Source organism: Epinephelus moara, chromosome 16 (assembly GCF_006386435.1).
Source record: "Epinephelus moara isolate mb chromosome 16, YSFRI_EMoa_1.0, whole genome shotgun sequence".
In the NCBI taxonomy this organism is placed as follows: Eukaryota; Metazoa; Chordata; class Actinopteri; order Perciformes; family Serranidae; genus Epinephelus; species Epinephelus moara.
In genome coordinates, this window is record NC_065521.1 from 16,064,055 (window position 1) to 16,085,777 (window position 21,723).

Sequence of the window (21,723 nt, forward strand, 5' to 3'; positions counted from 1 at the left end):
CCCTATCTGTTTTTACTTTAATGTTTTATGTGCCTTATTTATGAGTGCATGGTTTGATGATTTTGTCTTAATTTGTCTTTGTTTTTAAATGAGCTCCCTGAGACACATTCCAATCAGCCATATTGATAAGGCAATAAAGTAATCAATTTTGAAAACAAGGCTTTCCACTCCTTGTATCTTAACTGTCTTCCAGCGGTGTTGGTTTTAAAACAGTGAGCTTTACAAGTGAGGAATCTAAGCAGGAAACTACTGAGTCACTGGCACTAATTACCAACAAATCAACTCCCACAGAGATGTTACAGTCTGTATGCTTTTTTGTTGCAGTCTTTGTGCTGACAACCATCCTCTGAGATGCACTGGGATTATAGCAAGAGTGGCAGTACGCAATGGAGACTATATTTGTTATTCAAAGCAGACAGCTTACCTAACACACAACTGCTCTCTTACCTGTGAATCCTCTGTCCCTGCTCTAACATGACTGTCCTTGTGTTTTGAATGCACAGCATTTCAATGGTTTGACCTACAACAGAGATACAGATGTTAAAAGCGCAGACACTGGCACATACAACACATGATACAGGAGCCAAGGTTTCATTTCGGTTTATTCAGTTACACTGTCCAATCACAAAGGTTTATCTGTACATTCATTAAACCTTCTGGACATGCACGTCTTTACGTGTGAGTGTACAGTATGTTATAATTGATTAGTGCTCTATTTACAATTCAATAAAACTGCTAAACATCATACAAATATTACATGCAGTATACATTTATAAACAAAAATCAAAAAGCGCTTTTTCACAATGCATTACTTAGAAGATGTCATCCATCATTGGCCAGCAATGCCCCACATTCAAAACACTGCTCAAGACTTTTTCTTTATATACACTTCATAGGCCACAAATCTACGCAATTTATTCTTTACTGATAATCCAACAGACATTTCAAGTAAGTCCAACTATTGCAAGTGTACTCTCCCTGGTCAAAAAGTCCTTAGGCAACCCACTGGGTGGGGACGATTCTTACTACACAGCCAACTGATCCTATTTTGGAACCCACTGAATTATTAAAGGACTTTTATATAAAACCTTTTCCAACATGTAATATCACTTTGCAGCCTCGTCTGTGTGCGCAAAATAACTTCATAATGCTGTATCGAACTAAAAAAGAAAAACGGGATTTAAAAAATACTGAATTAGACAAAACAGCAGCAATTAAAAAAAACAAAAAAACAGACGGTGAGTGTTAAGGTTTTGGATGTGACATACCTTTTTCACCTGAGATTAGATTTCTTTGTCAAAGAGCAGAAGATAAATGAGACCGAGTGGCACTTAGAAAGGCTTAAAGCACTGATACTGATTAATGCTGATGTGAAAGTAATACAGTGTGACGGAGAAAGACATTTCAAACAAACATACATAAGTGACATGTGATAGGGCTGGGTATCATTTGAAGGTTTTTATACTGGTGCCTTTTAAATATCAGAGTTTTGGAAAATATACCATGACGGTATTTTTGAGTGTAAAATATTTTCCAGAATATAATCACATTTAAGAGAAAACATTCAATACAGACACCATTATGTCTGTACTCACAAACTATTAAGGATGGATACCCAGCCTTATACACAGCACATTTTTTGCCTTGAACCACAACATAAACCTAAGATGATTGTTTAAGCTTTTCAACACAGTCAGCCAAATTATACAGTGTAAGGCAACCCCAAAAAGGAACTAATAGTGCTTCATTTAGTTTAAACGAATTGGCCATTTCGTCCAGTTCAGTCGAGGTTGTCAAAAAGGCAACATTGTCATTGCGAAAGTAATATCACGCTGATCTCAGACTGTCACACACTGTCATTGACTGAGCAGCAGTACTCTGATCAGTCTTAATGTTAAGAGCAGATTGTAATACATGCACTATCATCTACTGACTGTAATTTGTAGGGAAACTAGAAAGGGTTTAGGGTCTTATCATTCTTTTTCCTTCTCCAAGTAAAGCTTTAATATTATTAAATATTAATTAATATTACTTAAAAGCATTAATCTGATAATAGCAGATGCTACACTTGCTCTAAGTTGAAAGGCTATTTAATTTCTAGCCTTATTTTTAAACTTCATTCTATGAACCTCCAACATGGTCTTAAAAGACTAGTGCAGAAAGGGATGTTCTAAATTAGTGGGGTGGCCAGATCTTAGTATGCCACCAACCACTGGTGCAAAATAAAAATGGCAAGCTAAGACAACTTGTAGCTCTCATTCAGTAATGGATTCTTCACACAGACTGTAATTCTTACTCGATACTTGCCCACACTAAAGGGGACGCACACGTCTGCAGATGCAAACACAGATATCAATACCGACACAAAATGTCCCCACTCAGCTGAATAATTTAGGAACAATTGTTCCCATTTTCTCTACAATGGAAATAGAAATGCACATTACGATATTAACACAAAACCATAACTGGTACCGTTAAAAAAAAAAAGACTAACAGCGAAAACAATGTGCAAGTCTGCATGGAAGCCTCCACTCGTCTCTACGGAGCGGAGATAAAAGGCAAGTCTGTTGCGTTTCCTGATTTTTTTCATCTGAGTGACATTGAACTTGATAAAGCACGATCTCAGATAGACGACACAGGCATGTCACGTAACAGTGCAACTGTTCAGTATATCCACATATTCTTCATATTGAGATCCTTATTCTCTCAAGCTAATGTACAATGCAACAATAATTCAGTGTGTAGAGGTATGTGCCGTTAGACAAACCGAAACTCAGACACGTACACAGTGATTACGCATTGATACTGTACAGTGCTGTACATTTGCTCTCTTCATGTACCATAGTAAGGGTTACTAAGCAAGGAGTGACTGTAATCTTCACACACAGTTGTGACTTGTGGGATCAGACGGTTACTTGTGTGTGCGTGCAAGGCAAGGAGTGTGAAATTTTCCACGTCGCAAGCAAGCATTAACCGCCCCCTTCATATATATGGCTTTCTTGACATATATAACATTAATTTTTTATAAGAAAACATGAATAATTCTCTTATTTCATTGTGCAGGGAAGCTGCTGGTAATGGATCCTTGTCTTCCTCCACACTCAGCTTCCTTAGTGTACTAAATATGTTTTAAACTTTTTCAGTCCTGTCTACATGACAAAGTCACGGCTTGACTTTTGACGTTTACTTTGTGGAGACAAAATGCTCAAACTCATTTCAGCAGGATATATTTGAATGCACAGCGTATTGAAGATTGGTGTCAAAAGTCTTCCCGAGTTCTGCAATCATCCATTTTAATAATTATCTTCTTCATGTAATTCCATGCTTTTTACCATGAGGTTTCGCTTACAATCTGTTACAGAGCTTTTTCCATCAACATGTGATTTTTCCTTGATTGTTTATTTGTTCATCATTGCTGTTATTTCTTCAGGACCTCTGATAAAGGAATAATAGCAATGTATCACTAGGATCAGATCAAATCTTTTAGAACCTTCTGTTAGTATTCCATCATTACATTTTATTTCATGTTAGAATGTCTTGCTGTTGCATCACTGCAATGTGCTGTGCCATATGCATTGCTACTTCTGCAGAGAGTTTCACTGACAGAAACATTTCATCAGTGAATCAAAGGTGCAACAAGCTCACGCTGCAGTGCAACAACCAATGACCACATCTGATTTTCACCTTAGAACTCACCTGACAGTGACACAGACTGTATGTCAGAGTTAAATCCATCTATACTGAAATCATATCATACTGTAAAACAGCTTCAGTGGCTACCCACAGGTAAGTGTATGCATGCATGTGTGTGTCTGTCAGCACCAGGGTTCACGCTGGGCTCTGCCTCGGGCCAGACTGTCTGCCCTCTGCCAGGCACTATTCATGAGGGCGAGGGCCTCACCACAACGCTTCTGCATGGATGGATCCAACACTTCTCTGTGGGGAAGGTCGACCTGCGTGTAGTGAGGACACACATGAGGGTTCACCCAGATGGATAGCTGGTGGATTTAAGGTCTTAAATGCTAATACCTTTAGGACAGCAAATATTGCAATAGTACAGATTGTTTCCTCTAAGCCACTGATAATGTACCTGGAAAATGGCTTTCCATGTGTTGTCTAACACCTCCAGCAGTCGATCTCTCTCTTCACAGCCACTGAAGTACAACACCCACGGAGGAAGGAACTGGGTCCGATCTGCCGCAAACTCCTATGGAGTGAGAGAAAGTGGGAAGGGTTATATTAAAGGTCTTCAATGTAATTGAATTATACCACTACTATACACTGGTATATGTGATGTACTGTCTGTTAATTGTTTACAACACCTTTAGATACACAGGGTACAGGGCAATGGTAACATGCAGGTAATACTGTGAACAGGCCAAGTTAGCCCTCTGAGCTAATGTATAGTAACTATGACAATGATGGCTCGGAAATTTGCAACAACATTTTTTGCTGGCACTAGATATCAAACAAAAGCCAGAGCCTATAACATATTAAGTTGCTGTGAGCTGTAAATTCACCAATTCTAAGCAGAAAGCAGAAGATAACTTTATCATGGAGCCTTAACAGGCAAAGCCTCTCTTCCTCCCGGGCAGCAGCCTCTGTCTCACTCAGATTCATCCTGGGTCTGGGTCTGCAGCTGCCTCTACCTACAAACAACATGAAGCGCTCACTCTGCAGCTACATTTTGTAGCTGCACACTGACTGACTTGATGAAATCTCAGTCAACTACATGCATAACAAACGGTTCCCTTGGTTTAGGTAAAACTAAACCATCATCATCATCATGTGAGTTTGGAAGCTGTAACTAACAGATGTGCTCTGTTCAGTAATTTCACGCTTCTCATGGTCCGATTTGGAAAAAGTTCATTAATAGAAATTAAACTTTGTCATTTATTTATTACAAAAGAAAATGATGTGGTGACAGGTATTTCATAACAAAATTTCACTAGCATTTAACTAAACCCTAGAGCCATGAGGTCTCAAATGTTTAAGGAAGCACCAGACCCCTTTACATGAATGCAACTAATACCCAAGTAAGTTAGTTAGTTTTTATGTTATACACACAAACTATAGCATGATATGTGATGTGTGTCTTGTAAGCTAATGAGGCTTCATTTCTTTAACACTTTATTTGCATTAGGATAGCATGGAGGAGCTGCTTTCATATGTTTTTAAAAATCAATCATTTCATTCATTCAGCATTATCTGAATCTGCAAAAAATGAATGAGGTTTGCATCTGGTTTGTAAAGTAAAGCATCACAAATCATATTATTTAGTTTTAATAGGCATTCATACCTTGAGCAAAAGCACATTTCTAAAAACTCAGGACAACTTAGATATGTAGCTTAATGTCATATGTAATACATTAAAACTGTGTGGCATACAGATCACACATGATACATACATGAAGTTATTAGTTAAAGTCTAATACATACTAGAGAAGAGTTAAACAGATTGCAACTCACAATGACACAGTACTCCTTGTTGGCCTCCATGCTGACAGCAGTGACATCACAGATGTCGGCGCTGTCCAGCGAGCGGAAAAAGCTGGTCTGACAGTCCTGATGGCAGGTAAGCAGCTTCCTGTCTGTCATCACCAGGCAACACGGGACACACGGAGTGGGGGCCACACCCTGAGGGATGACCTGCAGGGAAGGCGGCTGTAATTTAATTATAATTTGAATAAATAATTGCGGCTTACATTAATCCATATTTACATTTTGCATCAACAACCTGGATGTGTCTTGCACATTATGAACATCAGCAGCTGTTGTAACAAAGTCCTTGTGAACTTCATCAGGAAAGAAAACAGCCTGTACAGCCAGCACGGTGAATGCTACAGGGGTTGTTTGTCAAAAAGTGTTTATGCACAGTCACTCCTGGTTGGTTGAAAGCTGTGAGGAAAGCCAAGCCAACTTGACTTGTGAATTTTCACACTTAAATTCAAATTAAATGCAACAATGTGTGGGATATGACAACGAGTGCGTTGCATGATACTACCACGAGAACAAGTGCTGGTTGTCGTAATTCAGCATGTTTGTTTATTTTTAAAGTAAATGTACACTGACAGTATTGACAGTCTTGTAGCATGTGCATACCTACATAGTCGAATAGTTTTAGTCTGACAATGTTTTTATGGGCTGCATAAAACTGTGTGAACAAATGACCAGGCAGACTGTGTGACACCCATTATTATCCCCCTGCGTCTATAAAAAAATTGAGACACCATACATGCAATCTTAGATATGTATGAAGTGTTTGGTAAACACATGGTGTATGCACTATGCAACTCCTCACCCCTTTGGAAACAGACTGGCAGAGCAGCTGCATCCAGTCGGCCATGTCCTGCTCATTGTTGGCGCTGAGCTCCAGTGGCGGTCGCTCTGTCAGGATGACTTGGAAAGCGTGGGGACGCTCTGTGCTGTTTGAGCGACGGCATCCTCCACAGTGCTCTCCTCTGTTAGGCACACAGAGCATGAAAATATATCAGTAAACACCATTTTCTTCGAGAGTTGTTTATATACTACAAATTTTAACCACCTCTAATCTAATGGACCTTTTGCACAGAAGACATACAGACATGTCACAGTAGGAAAAGCACAGGAGTAGATTATAAAATTAATGATGGCTGAATTTCATCTAGCGTCCTGGTATTGTGCATGCTTACCCCATAGTGACTGATAGCAGAGGTGTCACATCAGTTCTTTCTGCATACAGGTACAAAATCCCCTTACTGCAAGACAAGAGGACAGCTATTTATATTCATCTAATCAGAAGCTGGACATGTTTTCTTATATAGTATTTAATAAATAAATAAGCTTTCAAAGAATGCACTGTTGTGTAACGGTGCCAATGTCACAGAAACAATTCTTTCAAACCATTTTGGTTTGTTGGGCCCCAAAAGCCTTATTTCCACTGCATTTCCATTCCAAGTTGCGGATAGTGCCTGATACCTGATACTCTTTCATTGTAATACCTTGTTTGAGGTTCCAAACGAGCTGAGCCGATACAAGCAGGTGGAATTAAAACACTGCAGACCACTTGTGCGACAAGGGACAGCTAAGAATTCTGCCTACACTGACAGGGTACTATCTACAGTGTAAAATGAAATTGAGATAAACACCTGGTACCAAAAATGAGGAGTTGAGCCGAACCATGCAGTGGAAATGCAGCATATGGGCCACCAGAGGAGCCTTTACACTCTCAGCCTTGTTTCTTAACAAGGTGCCACAAAAAACAAATTTTAACACATTCATTTTAAGATATGACTGCTACTACTGCGATAGGCAAGACCACTGCCAAAAAACAGTCGGCCTCCACTCTGTGTTGTCTTTTAAACTTGGTGTGCCTCTGGACAGATTGGCAGGAAATCTGCTGGTAATGCGCTCTACACACAAAACACAGCTCAAGCTCTCAGTATGTCTGGCAGTAACGCGGAGCCAAAGGAAATATTATTTCCAATATGCTGGCATTTTTCACTGAAGCAGAAGTCTCAAGTAGGGAAGTAAGACCTGGTGATTATGGTGCATGTGATCTAATTTTTGGCACTCCACATTCACACTTATGATTACAGTATGTTAGATGTCAATCTTAAAGGAGAAGTCCGGTATTTTGCACTTTGAGCCCCATTTCTGGGTTGTTAATGATGAAATAGAGTGGCTAAGACCAAAATAGTGACGATTGCTCATTTTTGGAGAATTTGGCTTTCCCCTGCCTGGCTTAACACTGCTGCCTATGGCCATGTGTGAACCTGTCCTAAAACCACCCTAAACGTTCTTTTTCAAAGCCATGAAACTTACCGAGTGGTCAGTGGTGTTCGTTGATGTTCTGACATAAAAATTGTACAACCCAGAAATGGGGCTCAAAGTGCAAAATACCGAACTTCTCCTTTAACTGTAATAAATATGACAATGAAAATTGACATTAATGCTTTTCATTTGTAAAGGAAAGAGCTGTTTCCACCTTGTTAATACACAATGTAGGAAGGTTAATGTCAGATGTACAGTGTATAGTATGGATCCCAGCCAATGTCTCTCAAGAATCATTAATACTAGCTGAGAGGGGTACTGATGTGTACATCTTGCTCATACCTGAGGACGAGGTAGCAGCTTTTCCATAGCTCTTTGCCCAGGTAGGTGGTTCCAGCCCGGTACTGCAGAGTCCCTTCCTTGGTGCTGGGCGGTGGTCCAAAGGTTGGTGCGCCTCCCTGGGGTGACAAAGTCAAGTCCATAGGATCCTCCCAGTGGACCAGTGAATACAGCTGGATAGACACTTCATATACCTGGAGAAACAGCAACATATTACTACAGCAAAGACATTACGTTTGTATATGGGACACCCACTGTACTGAGCTACTAGGCACTCATACTATTTTGTGTTATATTTAGAAAATAACAAATTTACTGTGTCACAGATTTTCCAAAAGGTTTCCTTTCTTTACTTGAGTTTTAAGTACAGTCGAGGGCCGTAATACTTAACACTTTAATGTCCTGGTTAAGACAAGATTTTGTAATTTTGTCGTATGATTAGGTTGATTAGTTACATGTATTCCATGTTCATCTCACTGTATTTGTGTAGAATTGACATGACTTTACCTCACAGTGAGATTCCTGGGAGATAAACTTAGTGAGAGCCAGTTTCTCCATGGTAGCATCAGTCAGCACAGAGGGATAAGGAGGCTCACGACAACCCTTCACCATGGCTGACTTGAGCACAGACAAGAACCACCTGTAAGTGAAGCAGAATGCATTGGATAAGGTCAGAGAAACTATCAATCATCCATTTTGTGAGGTGTCCTGTATGGCGCATGTTGCTCAGGGACACAAGGACGGCTCACAAAGACATAGTATGGGGTCACAGTACCAAGAAACATAAAGCAAAGATATACAGGCACACTCACTCAGTCAGAGAGGCGTCAGCTGTATCTAACAGGAATTTCCTCCGCCTGTTGGTGCAAACCACCGTCACTGTCTGTTGGTCAAGGCCCACCTAAAAGAAAACAGCAATACAACTTTGTGCTCCACAGCTCCAGCTGTCACATTGTACTCCAGTCTACATGGCTCATGAGTATCATGTAGTTAACTTCAACCATGACTTGACAGTTGGGGCCAATGCAGCACTGCACAACAAAAACATGCAACTCTATTAACTCATACATGTTTTGTAACATCAAGGAACTAAAAGATCCTTTAGGATGAGTGTCCATATAGCATTTTTTTCTGGCAGGAAAGTGTTGGCATGGTGCCGAGGACACCAGTGCCTTTCTGAAAAGTTCCAATTTTCAACTAGCAGTGCTCAAAGTGGCCACACAAAAAAGTCAGAGCGCTCAAAACAAAGATGCTTGGTGGAACCAGGAGGCCGCATACGCTCTCTCCTCATTGGGAACAACTGAAAAAGATGCTATACCAACACTCAACCAAAGATGACCATAAGGCCCATGTCACATACAAATAAGAGAAAATGGCAGACCCTGTTGTGCAGGACACTTACTGAAAGATAGTCCAACTCATTATAAGAAACAGCTTCTTCTACTGTGTAGGGCTTCTCTGCTGCACCTGTGGAGGGAACAAAAGCACAACCAAAACATGCATTAAGCACATGTTAATGTGAAGCATTTTCAGAATACAGAATAACCATATTTAATGTGTTCCCCACTTCCTAGAACATAGTGTGGAGCCTATGGGACCATTACAGTGGTGAAAACTTTCAGATCTGCTCGGATCTTGGAAAAAGAAACTCTCAGGGTTGCTGGTACAAATGGGCTATTGGTTCAAACAGTCATGGTCAAAATTGTATTCCCAGAGGAAGGAAATTCTGAGATCAAATACTGTTTCCTATGTGTGTAAAAATGTGACTCCCTATACCAATATCAGTATGTCCCAACTTATGACCTAAGTCCTTTGCACACTGAGTCCGTTTTTTTCATCCAAAATTGTCACACGTCTAAAAATAAATGTGACCTCATCCTGTGACAATCATGTTCACACACTGAGTCATTAAAATTGTTAGACCAGGTTTCTGCATTTTTGGAGTCCGTCAGAAGCCTGTTTGACCAAGAATCAGTGAAAAAAATATGACGCTGGGAAACAGCCGTGACAAGACAGGGGAACAGGGAATCGTTTCAGAACTCAGATAGCTCACTTTCAACAGGTCAGAGAGTAATATGCAGGTGGATGATAATGATGAAGATGAGGAGGATGTGGACCGCACACGGACAGAGAGAAAGAGGCAGACAGGGAGGACAGCTCAGACCCTTCATGCAGCAGGGACAGGGAGGGAGTGATGACAGTCAGATAGGTGACTCCAGTGGAGACAGGTGAAGGAGGTGTCATTTTGTCACCTAATGTGAATTTTCACAACATACAGAACAATAAAACGCATCAGAATCAGCTTGCAAGGTTTCTGTGCATAATGACTTTCTTTTCGGATGATGGATTAAAAAAAAATCGCATCCGAAAAAAAACCCTGACTCAGTGTGCAACGGCCTTTACACATGTAATGAAGCAAATGCATGCTGGGTTTTTAGCCACTTACCCTTCCTCAGAAGGTAGATATAACAGTCAGTCAGTAGCAGGTACAGGGGCTGCAGGTCCCCCTCCATGTGGCCTGTGCTCATTCTCACCATCTGAAAACACAAATATAAACACAGTCAGGTGTCAGCAAACTCCATATTCATCTGTCGCCTTGGGGGTTGGTTACGGCAGCTGGGCAGCAGACTGGCTATAGCACAGTGTTGCTACAAGCAAAGCTCATAACAGACTATACAGACTTAATTTGTGAACAGATAGCCCATCATCAGCTGTAAGATTTCATTTATCACAAACAAGCTTTATTCACATAATAACTGAAATAATGTTAAGCTCTAATGTGATCTGTAGTAAATCTGCTTTATTGGCTTGCAAAGTTTAGTGCAAACCAGGGAGACTAATTACAACAACCTGAGTAAAATCAGTTAAAAAGGCAACTGGCAAACAGAGCCTTGCAACACTTCCACTGAGCAAACATCTCCAAACCACTTCTTCCATGTCAAAACAAATATGAGACAACACTAACACAACACTTAAACTGTGAAGACATGTGGCAGTGTGATAGACAATCCCTTTTCAAGATGATCTTTTTTTTCCAGGCTGGTGAAAGACCATGACATCACTGTACTGCCTTACTTCTCCATATTTTATCATTCAATTGTTAATTTTACAGTTGAGTCATGAAAAGATGTACTGTGCAAAACGTATAGGTTCATACAGAAATAATAGCTCTAAAAAAATCACTTATGATCCACTAAAAGTGTGTGGTTGTGCATTTTATCTGCAGAGCCCTCTACCTGTATTTTCTTATTTTGCTGTGTTCTGGACGTTTATGGGTGTGTAGCCCCCAGCTACTATCAGCAGGCAGGTGGGGTTGAGACTTTATAATACCATAGCAATCAGGTAGCAGCAGCACGCATCCAAGAGGAAGCTACAAAAATTGCACACTGAGTGCCAAAATAAATACAAATATTGTGAGGCGAAAGGCCAATGGCTCTTTCACTACAACAAATGTAAGGTTTCTCCTATAGTAGCTTGCAGTGTATGTACAAGAAGTGTAGGGAGGAGGGGACAAATTTGAATGTTGTGTTGTTAAAGTCCTAGATGGTAAATCTTTAAACAAATACATTCACATTTTCTCAAAAGAATGTATTTCTGTGTTCACCTTGTAGAGCTGCTCCTCATTCTCTCTGAATACATGAATCATGAGAAGGAGCAAGTGATTGTTGTCCACCCTGAAATATAAAAAACAAAAAATATTAGACTCACTTTTAGCAACATTACAACAACTCATTTTGTAGAAACTCCTTACTTAAACTCTGCAGGATGAGAACTCTCTGCTTCATCAGCAAACGCATTATTGTTGGTTGACTCTCCTTCTTTTGTTCCTTCGTCCCCGGTCTTCATCTCAGGCTCCTGTCCTGCTGACGCTTTTGCCGCTCCTTCATCTTCAAGGCCACCTGAAAGAGTTTGCGACTGGCTATGCTCTGTAGAGTCATAGTGGCCACCACCCGTGGGAGAAGAGTCTGTACTGTTGGGGGTAAAGCAGCATAAGTCTGCGGGTGCAGGAGAGGTCTGAAGGAAGTTGTGGCTTGTGGCCAGAGGGGAGTGAGACGCCTCTCCTGGTGATGGGTCGGGAGGCTTGCCCCCTGAGTCCTCTCGAAAGGGCTGCCGCGCAGGGGGCTCGGGGTTCTGGTCACAGCCTCCGCTGTTTGTCTCCTCCCCATCTTCTCTGTGCTCCCAGGCCTCCCCCTTATCCAGAGCCCCGTTGAGCCGGTCCATGACATCACGGAGGGGTTGGCCCACGGTGTCCATGGAGGTGTCAGTCATCTCTGGGAGTCGTAGGAGGGCTTCTACTCCGTCCTCATCTCCTTCTTCCACAACCTCTGATCCCACCCTGCTTCTCCTCAACTCTGCCTCATCATCCAGCTGAATTACAGTCCCGTTTAATGAATACACATCCTCTGAGGCCGGGAGGCTGTTGTCCATTTCCATGTGCTCGGAGGAGATAGAGTTATGGATGCTGCTGCTGGAATCTGTGGAGCCCTTCCCTCGACGCTTCTTGGCTGGTTTCTTTCGTCTGGCCATCCTGGAAGACCAGAGTGGTTAGCTGCGGTTCCTCCGTTCTAACACTATATAATTAACTGCACAAACAAAACCTGAGCCTAAATACTGAAGCTGTAGCTACTGTACCTGATGACCTCCAGCTCATTGCTAGTGCTCTCTGTGTCTTCTCCAGCAGCGGTGGGGTTGTGGCGGCCAGCCACATGAACTGGTGTGACGTCGGCTGAAGTGTTTGTGGTGTTAGTGTCCGAGTCCTCGTTGAAGGGGTTGTGTCTGAACGTGGGGCTGTGAGGAGAAAGATGAGCTGCTACCTTCACCTTGACGGTGCCTGCTGAGAGGACCACTGTGTCGCTGATGACTGTCTGGGGATCAGAGCCACTGGAACGCGGGCAGCTGGCCTGGTCCGTCAGGTCGCCCTCTAACATGAAAAGTAACACCAACAGTTAATATTAAAGTCACAGTCACCCACATTTAGCTCTTTACATGTGAAAGAAATACACTGAATTTTTGTCAATGTCTCCTTGGTAAGCTGACTGATGAACTTAGACATCAAAAAGTTTGAAAACACTTTATGGTTTACAGTTGAATTTGAACTGTACACTCAACCTATGCAGCATGGGTTGAGTGAAAATTATTCAGAAAATATGTAGGTACGTTCATAAATTGTCACATATACTCTTCAGATAATCCATAAAAAAAACTGCAGAATAAAGCGTAACAGTTCAATTGTTGAATTTCAACTAGCTTTTGAAATGTTACAAATACTCTAGAAACTATCTGTAGTTGGACTATCCAACTGTTCTTCACCAATGGAACATTTACCACCAAAACAATCTGACAAAAACTTTGTGTATTTCTTCCTCAGCATCACACACAGACAAATGTTAATGGCTGCAGTGCTCTTTGTTGTTCTTTGGCAGGGTCAGAGAGGCACAAACACGATGCGTAAAACACCAAGTAGGTACAAGGGCAGCAGCTTTCTTTGCAGTGGCACGCGCCTAGATCAAGCATTACTTCTGCAGCTAGAGATGGGTCATACTAAACAATTATTTAGATAATATAATTTGAAGTAATCAGCATTTTTGGCTCATGAGAGGATGGATCAAGCTATGGCACAGACCAAATCACTAGAGATCCTACAATCGCATTTGAAAACATCCCCCAATTTCTCTGATGCTGTTTCCACTACTTACTTTTATTAACAGTTATGTTTTCATCCAACTACAAAAAAACTGACAAGCTTACTGCAAGCAGGTGCTGTGGTAACACAGAGGAATTTGCACTCTGTGACTTTGAGCAACTATTCTTGCTTATTACCTCACTCACACTACAGTTGAGCTGTACCAAGGCCAGTGCCACATACCACACAGGAAGAGAAGACATTACAAAAAAACATGATATACCAGACAAACAGATAACACAGTGTAATGGACACAGACTGGACGAGGTGAGTACCAGGCAGTACGCCACGCATTTATCTTGCTGTGGTAAATAAAAAGGCAGAGTGAGCGTTAGGATCATTCCCTGGATGAGTAACACATGCACAACATGACAAATACCAGTACCCCACCCAACACTGAATTCACAGTGAACCAAAGAGCTGAACTACTTCCCAAACTTACCAGTCAAGTTATTATGTATGATGATACCTTGTATTTTTGTTCATGTACTCATCAGAAAATGCTCATTAAGAAAAACTTTACCAAAAGTGTACGTACGCTGTCACATTTTATTGGAAATAACAAATGTGTGGCAGCAGGAGGCTTTCAGTTAGATAAACCCTCTTGTTTCATGGGTGGTTTTAGGAGAGAATGAACATACAGGTTTGTTCGTACAACAATAAATTAAGCTATTGGCTTCTTTTTTAGGCCTAGTCCACGTGTACATGGTTATATTTGAAAATTTTGCTTTTTCTAGTTTCTAGCACTTCGTCCACATGCAAACTTTGTCCAGGGTGAAGATTTTCAGGAACTCAATTTTCAGTTTTTGGCTTGTAACATCAGAGTGCTTCTGATTGGCCAACATCTTCTTCCTTCTTCTCTGTGTGGCTTTAAGGTTAGGGTTATATCACAGCCTGTTGGTTTAGCATGCTCTTGGCAGAATATCAATTGTATTTTTGCGTTTTCATTTGGATGGACAAACAGTGCTTGTGTGGACCACAGATTGTAAAAATAATGGACGTAGCTACCGCAAAGCCACTCACTAGTTTATGGACTTCGGTTTTGAAGCCTCCAGGACACTGTCGGCGGAGAGCCTGTCACTTAAAGCAGCCCGCCATTAATTATGCGTAACTTTAAGCCTTAATAAAATGTGAACAGGTGCGTTATATATGAAATCCCCTCCAGTATAGTTATCAAGAGTGAAATTAACTATACAGACCAAAACTGTTTTTTGTACCAGGCTGTAAACACGTTTATTTCTGCTTTAAAGTTGAGCATTTTACAATTGGGGTCTGCAGGGACTGACTAGCCAATGGAGCCAGCCTCAAGTGGCAGTTCAAAGAACTGCAGTTTTTGGCACTTCCATGTTAGCTTCATTTTTCCACCCCAGAGGTTTCCACTTGGTGTGGACGGGATTTGTTTATGAGAAGGAAGGGGGGCAAAATACCCTGTTTTCAAAATGTCCGTGTACGCGTGGACTAAGCCTTACTGTTTATCAAATCCAGGTGCACAATAATCAAAGTCATACACCACATAACTTAATTTGTGTTATTGGCTGAAAACGTGCCACACAACATTAGAGCCAAACCAACATCCCATCCAACTAAATCCTTTCCCAGAAATGGAAGCACTTTTACATATGTCCCTTTGATCATGCTTGATATCATGTCCTCAGATCTGCAGTCTTCTGCACCAGCTAGCTGTACTTTACATAATATCAGGTGGTCTAATTACAAGCTAGAACACCCAGCATGCATTAAGCACAAACAGCGGGATGGCCATGCCAGATAGGAGGGGGGGGGATGAAAGGGCAGGAAGGGGAGGGGTTGACCAATGTCCCACCTTCCCAGTCTGCACTTGGCAATGACTGCAACACGGGGAAGATGTCACCGAAATCATAATCTACAAAAAAGGAGGGATAACATTCAACATTAGAGAGAGATGGAATGGAGTCAAGAGATTGAGACAATGGCACAGAAACAAAAAAAATAATAACATGACATGTGGTATATGTAATAACAGAATCAGGGAACTAAAACTAAAACAGGAAAACTGAGTACTTTGTAGAGAGTGGTGGGGAAAGCATTCAGTGAGCGCTGCAATCACCCCAAAGAGAACATTCTGTAGCCATGAGCCTCCGCACGCCAAGTGATCCATTTGATAAAATGCACATTGGTATCCGTGAGTCACAAGAGTCTGCAAAGATCAATCTGACTTCTGCTTTCAACATGCCATTAGACTGAGATCACCGTGTGAATTTGTGCCAAAGCCTATGAGTGTTGCACTCCAGCACGGCCTGGTCAAATCATGAACCCAAAAATAAAGGCTGCCATTCAGCAAGACAGTCACATCACAATAAGTCCATAGGGTGTCCAGATTTGAGGCACGCAGAGACACAGCAGCACATAGAACTGACAACAGATATTTAATGGTGCTATCTCAAGTTAGTCTGTGTGTTCCTTTTCTGAAATAAGACAGCTACTGGTGGTTAAATAAAGCAAATGATTGACTAAAACAGGGGTTAAAGCAACCCAGTGCTGCTTACTAGAGATCTCCCAAGATGATCCAAGCATATCTAGATGGATCAGTAACAGCTAAAATGAAGGCTTTCAAATACAGCCTTTACTCTACTGTGTTTTATCAGCCTCAGTCTGCTAGTGTTGCAGCAGGCTGCTTTCCTTTACCACAGCTGGCTCTACACTGCAGGAGCTCTGCTGCATATATGAGTGAAAATAAGAATGTTAAAAACAACGTGATCACACCGGATTGACACCCATGTTGCCAAATACACAGGTTCATTAACCCCTGACTGTAACCAATCTATTATCTCTCCTCTCTTATTAGCAAAGAGCAGTGTGCAAAACATTCAGCTACCAGCTTCTTGTTTCAGTCGGCGAAAGTATGCCATTAAAATGAAAATGTCACAGACAGCAGGTCATATCAGCTGTCGCTAATTAAACATTAATTCCATGAGTAACTTGATGACAGGCCCAAATTAAACTTGGCAGTTGTCAGGTGTGTGTGCTCTCTGTAAGCCGGTGATTGTAACAGAAGAGGTAACACCACTCTGTAACACCACTACACAGCTGGGATTGTTTCTGTAGTCCCAACAACTCCAACAGGAAGATACATCTTCTCTCCGACTGACTGCGTCACGTTAATTTCAGGAGTCTTTCTCCCATTTTAACTTTTATTGACACCATATTGATAATCTAAATAGATCAACTTCAAAGCTTAGAATCAGGACCTTCAATATCTGGATCAAGAAGCACATAAAAATAAGTTGTGCCAAATGTAGAAGGCTACAGCTGTTATTTCAATGTGTCAGATAAACATTTAATCACCACTGTGTCAGATCAGACTCTCTATCAGCAGATACCCAACACTGACGTACTCAGATTAGCATCTAGGGCCAAAAAAAGTTGTATTGGGACATCCCTACTGCGTACCTTCACTGGAGGGGGCTATGGCACTGTCATCCCACTCCAGGTTGGTGGAGGTGAGGGAGGTGAAGGAGTGAAGGGATAAGCTGTCTGAGCTCGGCAGCCTTTCCTCAAAGTCCAGCAGGTTGTGGGGTTTGTAGTATTCTGGCATGTAGGGGGCCACGTCCAGATAGGGCACATCCTGAACCCAACAGAAACGTTACAAACATGCTGCTAACATTTGAGAGCTGAATTTCTATTGATATGGCCATGAAATAAATGCTAACCAGCTCCAGATCAAAGCGAATGAACTCCAGGCCGGACACCAGCGTGAGGAAGAGTGTGAGGTGGTCATGACTGCAGACCAGTGCGTTCCTAGCAGAGAAGAAAATCAGCTCAGACACAAGAATACTTTGATCAATTTGTCCTCCAACAATAACTGAAGGTAATTCCTGAAATGCAAGATAATTTCTGCTTGTTACATAGCATCAATATGTAAATACAGCATTCATATTCTTTAGGTAATCAAGATCAGAGTTACTGGATGACTCACTTGAAGTAATACTTCTGCAGTAATCCTTGGTTCTCCTGGAAGAGGCGTAAATAGCTCTCTAAAGAGCTCTCACTCAATGCCAGGTATAACCATGCTCGACCTACACAGGAAGAGGAAAGTTATCTTCTATACAAATAACCCACTGAATTATGAATGATGCTTTACTAGAGAGATGTCTCACTTCGACCAAGGTTGGTTGCTATGTGCTGAAGCTCATCTATCTGACGGACAGCCTCTCTCCTGGTGAAGTGAAGGACCAGGACCCAGTACCCTGAGGAGATGTCCTGCAAGCTGTTAGGTAGAAAACAGTTAATAATATCATATGCATGAGGTCGAAATAAAAGAAATTCAAATAAGCACAAACTTCTTGTGTTTATTTGAATTCACATGCATGAGGTGAAAGAGGTGAAAGGAGTAGGGCAATGGCACAAAAACTGCGTGACGTATCCACACTTAGATCAATTATTTGTAACCTGGGTCTAAAAGCTGTCAAAATTGTGACAGTTACCATGGAGGGAGACATGAGGTTGTACATATGCAGAAACTACAATTAAATAGGATTTATTAAAGAAATGTTTGCATAACAAGCTGAAGCAAACCAGATTATACTTTGCACTATGCACATTTCTTCTTTCCAGTGTGCAGCTTACTTGCAGTAAGTCTCTTACCCATATAGCAGTGCATGGTCAAGGTGTTCACAGAGGCGCTGAAGGACCCGGTCGTGATTTCGGATGGCTGGAGTCTCATCTTCACAGGCCGCAAAGTAACTCTGCAACTGTAGAGAGACATGGTTTCTCTGCTGTTTGTTTTTGCTGGGGAGAGGGACATGTTATCTCCAGTTCTGGTTACAACGTTGCAACTTCCTCTCAAGATCTGATTGTATTTGAAAGGTAGTCACAAGGGACAGATCTTTACAACTATACCAATTAAGATATTATAAACAGGGTGGAGAGGAATGTTTTTATCATGTATGCTGCATAAACCTGAAACCAGCTGTGACTGAAAACTTTGGTTGCAATTTACTATTTGTTCAGGGCACACTGTGCAGAATATACACAATTACCTCTAAGCCCTAATCAGTGACTCTTCAGCCAGTTTGGCAAAATGAATAATTTTCCAATGAAGTTGGTGAGAGAGCTTTCAAAAATATGCAAAACTGGCTATTTTGCAAACGAGCCAAAGAATACATTTGAATTTCTAATCTGATGACTGAGTCATTTTGGGTTTTTTTTTAATTTGCACGTCTGCACATTGTATTTGAAATAGAACAGTTACTTCAGTATGAGCAGACACTAGGCATTAAGGGTGCTTAATGGTGTTCCTACAATGCAACATACAAAGCAACCAAGGAATTTAGGGGCCAAGTCGTGGAATGTTCCTGACCTAAATCCAACAAGTTTTACTGCTGTGACTCCAATGTGCGGCTACTCCTTATATTGCAATTTTACTACTGAAGACCAGACTGAAAGCAAGTAAACCATGAAACAAGCGCCACATGAAGCTGGCAGCAGCATCTGACAGAGCATCACCGGAGATGACACCAGGTGCTTGCTGATGTCTGTCAGCTAGAGACCTAAGCCAGTCATAAGATATGGTTGTAAAGGATGTGCAACCAAGTATATCTGGTCCCCTCAGATTGGGGGACTATGTGTTAAAAAGGCTACAGTTACTACACTGTTCATCTGATGTGGATGCCATAAATGATCAAAGGTGCCACATTTACCCTCATAGTCACTGTATTTAATTTCAAATCCAATGTGTTAGTGTACACAGTAAGATCAACAACATCTTCTTGGATTGGATTAATTCATAAATATTCTACATTTCTACTGACACATACAAAGCACAACTTAAGGTGCTATGCAGACAGGCAGCTCCACTGAATGGTACTGTTTGCTCCTGCAGATGATGTTAAGGGTGTTTCATTGCACCCCACTGCCCTGCAGTTACCTACAGAAATATTCAAACCCTGAGGCATGACCAAACCAAGTGTAGGTCAGAGTATATTTGAGGATTAAGGCACTATAGAAAGAGAATTTGTATCCCGTGACTGTCTCCACATGACTAAGCAATGTTTGTTTGAGGTAAACACTGTACACTTTCTTGAAAGCTTGAGGCATCAAAAGCACTTCCACAGTCCTTACAAAGACTTTATAATGTAAGAGAGAAACGGGGAAAGTGTATTAGACAAATGAGGATTAAGGAAGTATGAAACAGTACTGGGCTAACTGCATTAAACACTAATGAACTCGTAACTGGAAATACAGATGATCCAGATACAGATGAGAAAGCACATGCAGAACAAATGCACATTGTTTTGGAGAGTGAATGTAAAAACTACAATCATGGAGCAGGTAGAAGATGCTATGCTGTCTTTCAGGTTACGAGAAAGGCTGTTTCACAACATTAGGCATTGGTAAAGGAAAAAATCTAAAATATTTAATGACTCCAAAGTAAATTAGGAGCAAAGATCTAGGGGCTAACCCTTGTGTTGTAAAGATGTGTCCCCGATGTAGTTGCAGGTATGTTTACAACACATGCCGCAGTGAGCAAACACAGGGGCTTGATGCCACTATTGTTCACCGTGGTCAATAAGAAAAAAACAACTTATAAAAGATAAAGCTGAATTAAGAAATTGTACAGAATGGTCTATGTGTTATTTGATTGAATCACAAGGGACAAGGCCCTCCCGTGACAAGGAGCTGCTGTTAATGTCCCACCGACTTGAAAGTTGCAGACAAAAGATGACCTCACGTTAGCTACATCAATTCATGTTAAAATACTTAAAGTTTGTGACAATGACTATGTGTGCTGACAAACCGGATAGCGCTTACCTTCTTAACAGACAGTGAGATGTTTTCCAGTATGCGATCCTTCACTTTCAGTTGATCCATCACTGGTCTGTAGGTCTGTTGGCAGCTTACAGCAGGCTGTCAGCTGACTCCCAAAGCACAGCTCTTGTTATGCTAAAGCTAACGCCGCCTGTTAGCTAGCTAGCTAACATTATCTTACTCTCTGGTGCAGTTGGCTGCTAAACTAACGATAGCGCTTTGGCTGTCAGTAGTACACAGTGAATCTGACAGCGCCGCTAGTTCACAAACATCTTCTTAACGCCAAACGAGCCGCGTGATAGGTCAGCCTCTGTCAGCGGATGCGGTTAGTCAAGCAATGTTTGCCTAGCTTCGCGTTAGCTGTAGCTACTTGACTTTTTTAAGCTAGAGTGGGGGTGGCTAAGTTAGCAAGTTTTAGTGTCCAACAACGGATAACTTTTAGCAGCAATTATGTTTATCAAACTCACTATTTAATTACTGTGGTTAGCTATTGTAAACTAGTTTCAGTTACCTTTTAGCGTATTGGCCAAAATAAGTAGGCCAATAACATCAAAGTCACAGATGCTACGGTTACTTTTTGTGCTACTGACCTAACTGATCTGAGCCTGTCAGTGGATTACGTCATCATCAGCCCAATATGCCTTATTAACGCGTGGGAAGACTGGGGACAGAACCGCGTTCACAAATACGGTAATTCATAGTTTATTTTTCTCAAATTTGTGAAAAAACCCAACACATCATACAATTTGACATGATGTTGAATCAGCAGAGTTAACTCTTCGATTCGGCGTGCATGTAAAACTCCCATGTTTTAATTTGTTCATAAATAAATCTACGTTTTTAATAGGTTCACCCTGTCGTCATTCATTGTGACCTATAGAAGTTGGACCTTTTATTAATAGTGGAAGATGGATGAGGTTTGGTATCTGAAAGATAGTCTATGTAAATTCTTACATTTAAATGACCATATTAAAACTGACTTTGTTTGGCATGATGATGACACTCTACATACCAACATAGCACATCACTATAACCAACATTGTTTGTCAGTCACAGTATGTATTATGCATTATTAAGTACCATCTATTAGGTCCAGGGAACTAATCAATCAATGTATTGTGGAAATCACAGAGGACAATTCTGTCATGTCACAGAAAGGACAG

At 41.2% G+C, this 21,723-nt stretch overlaps 1 protein-coding gene across 3 annotated transcripts; it reads right to left on the reverse strand.

Annotated features, from left to right (window-relative positions):
* Window positions 1-584: 584 nt before the first annotated feature.
* On the reverse strand, window positions 585-21,601 carry plekhm2 (pleckstrin homology domain containing, family M (with RUN domain) member 2). 3 transcript variants are annotated; one of them, XM_050064071.1, is made up of 20 exons: window positions 20,564-21,601; window positions 18,398-18,504; window positions 17,911-18,020; window positions 17,730-17,829; window positions 17,464-17,551; window positions 17,204-17,378; window positions 15,597-15,656; window positions 12,724-13,012; window positions 11,843-12,619; window positions 11,696-11,765; window positions 10,538-10,628; window positions 9,494-9,558; window positions 8,904-8,992; window positions 8,599-8,731; window positions 8,095-8,285; window positions 6,672-6,737; window positions 6,302-6,461; window positions 5,470-5,649; window positions 4,091-4,207; window positions 585-3,953 (listed from the first exon to the last, which is right to left on the reverse strand). In XM_050064071.1, exons 1-20 carry the CDS (start codon window positions 20,621-20,623, stop codon window positions 3,816-3,818), a joined length of 3,066 nt encoding a protein of 1,021 aa, XP_049920028.1. In that variant the 5' UTR covers window positions 20,624-21,601; the 3' UTR covers window positions 585-3,815. The 3 variants fall into 3 exon arrangements, with proteins under 3 accessions (XP_049920028.1, XP_049920026.1, XP_049920029.1); XM_050064069.1 differs by having other exon boundaries at window positions 5,470-5,664; XM_050064072.1 differs by lacking the exon at window positions 15,597-15,656 and having other exon boundaries at window positions 5,470-5,664.
* Window positions 21,602-21,723: the final 122 nt, after the last annotated feature.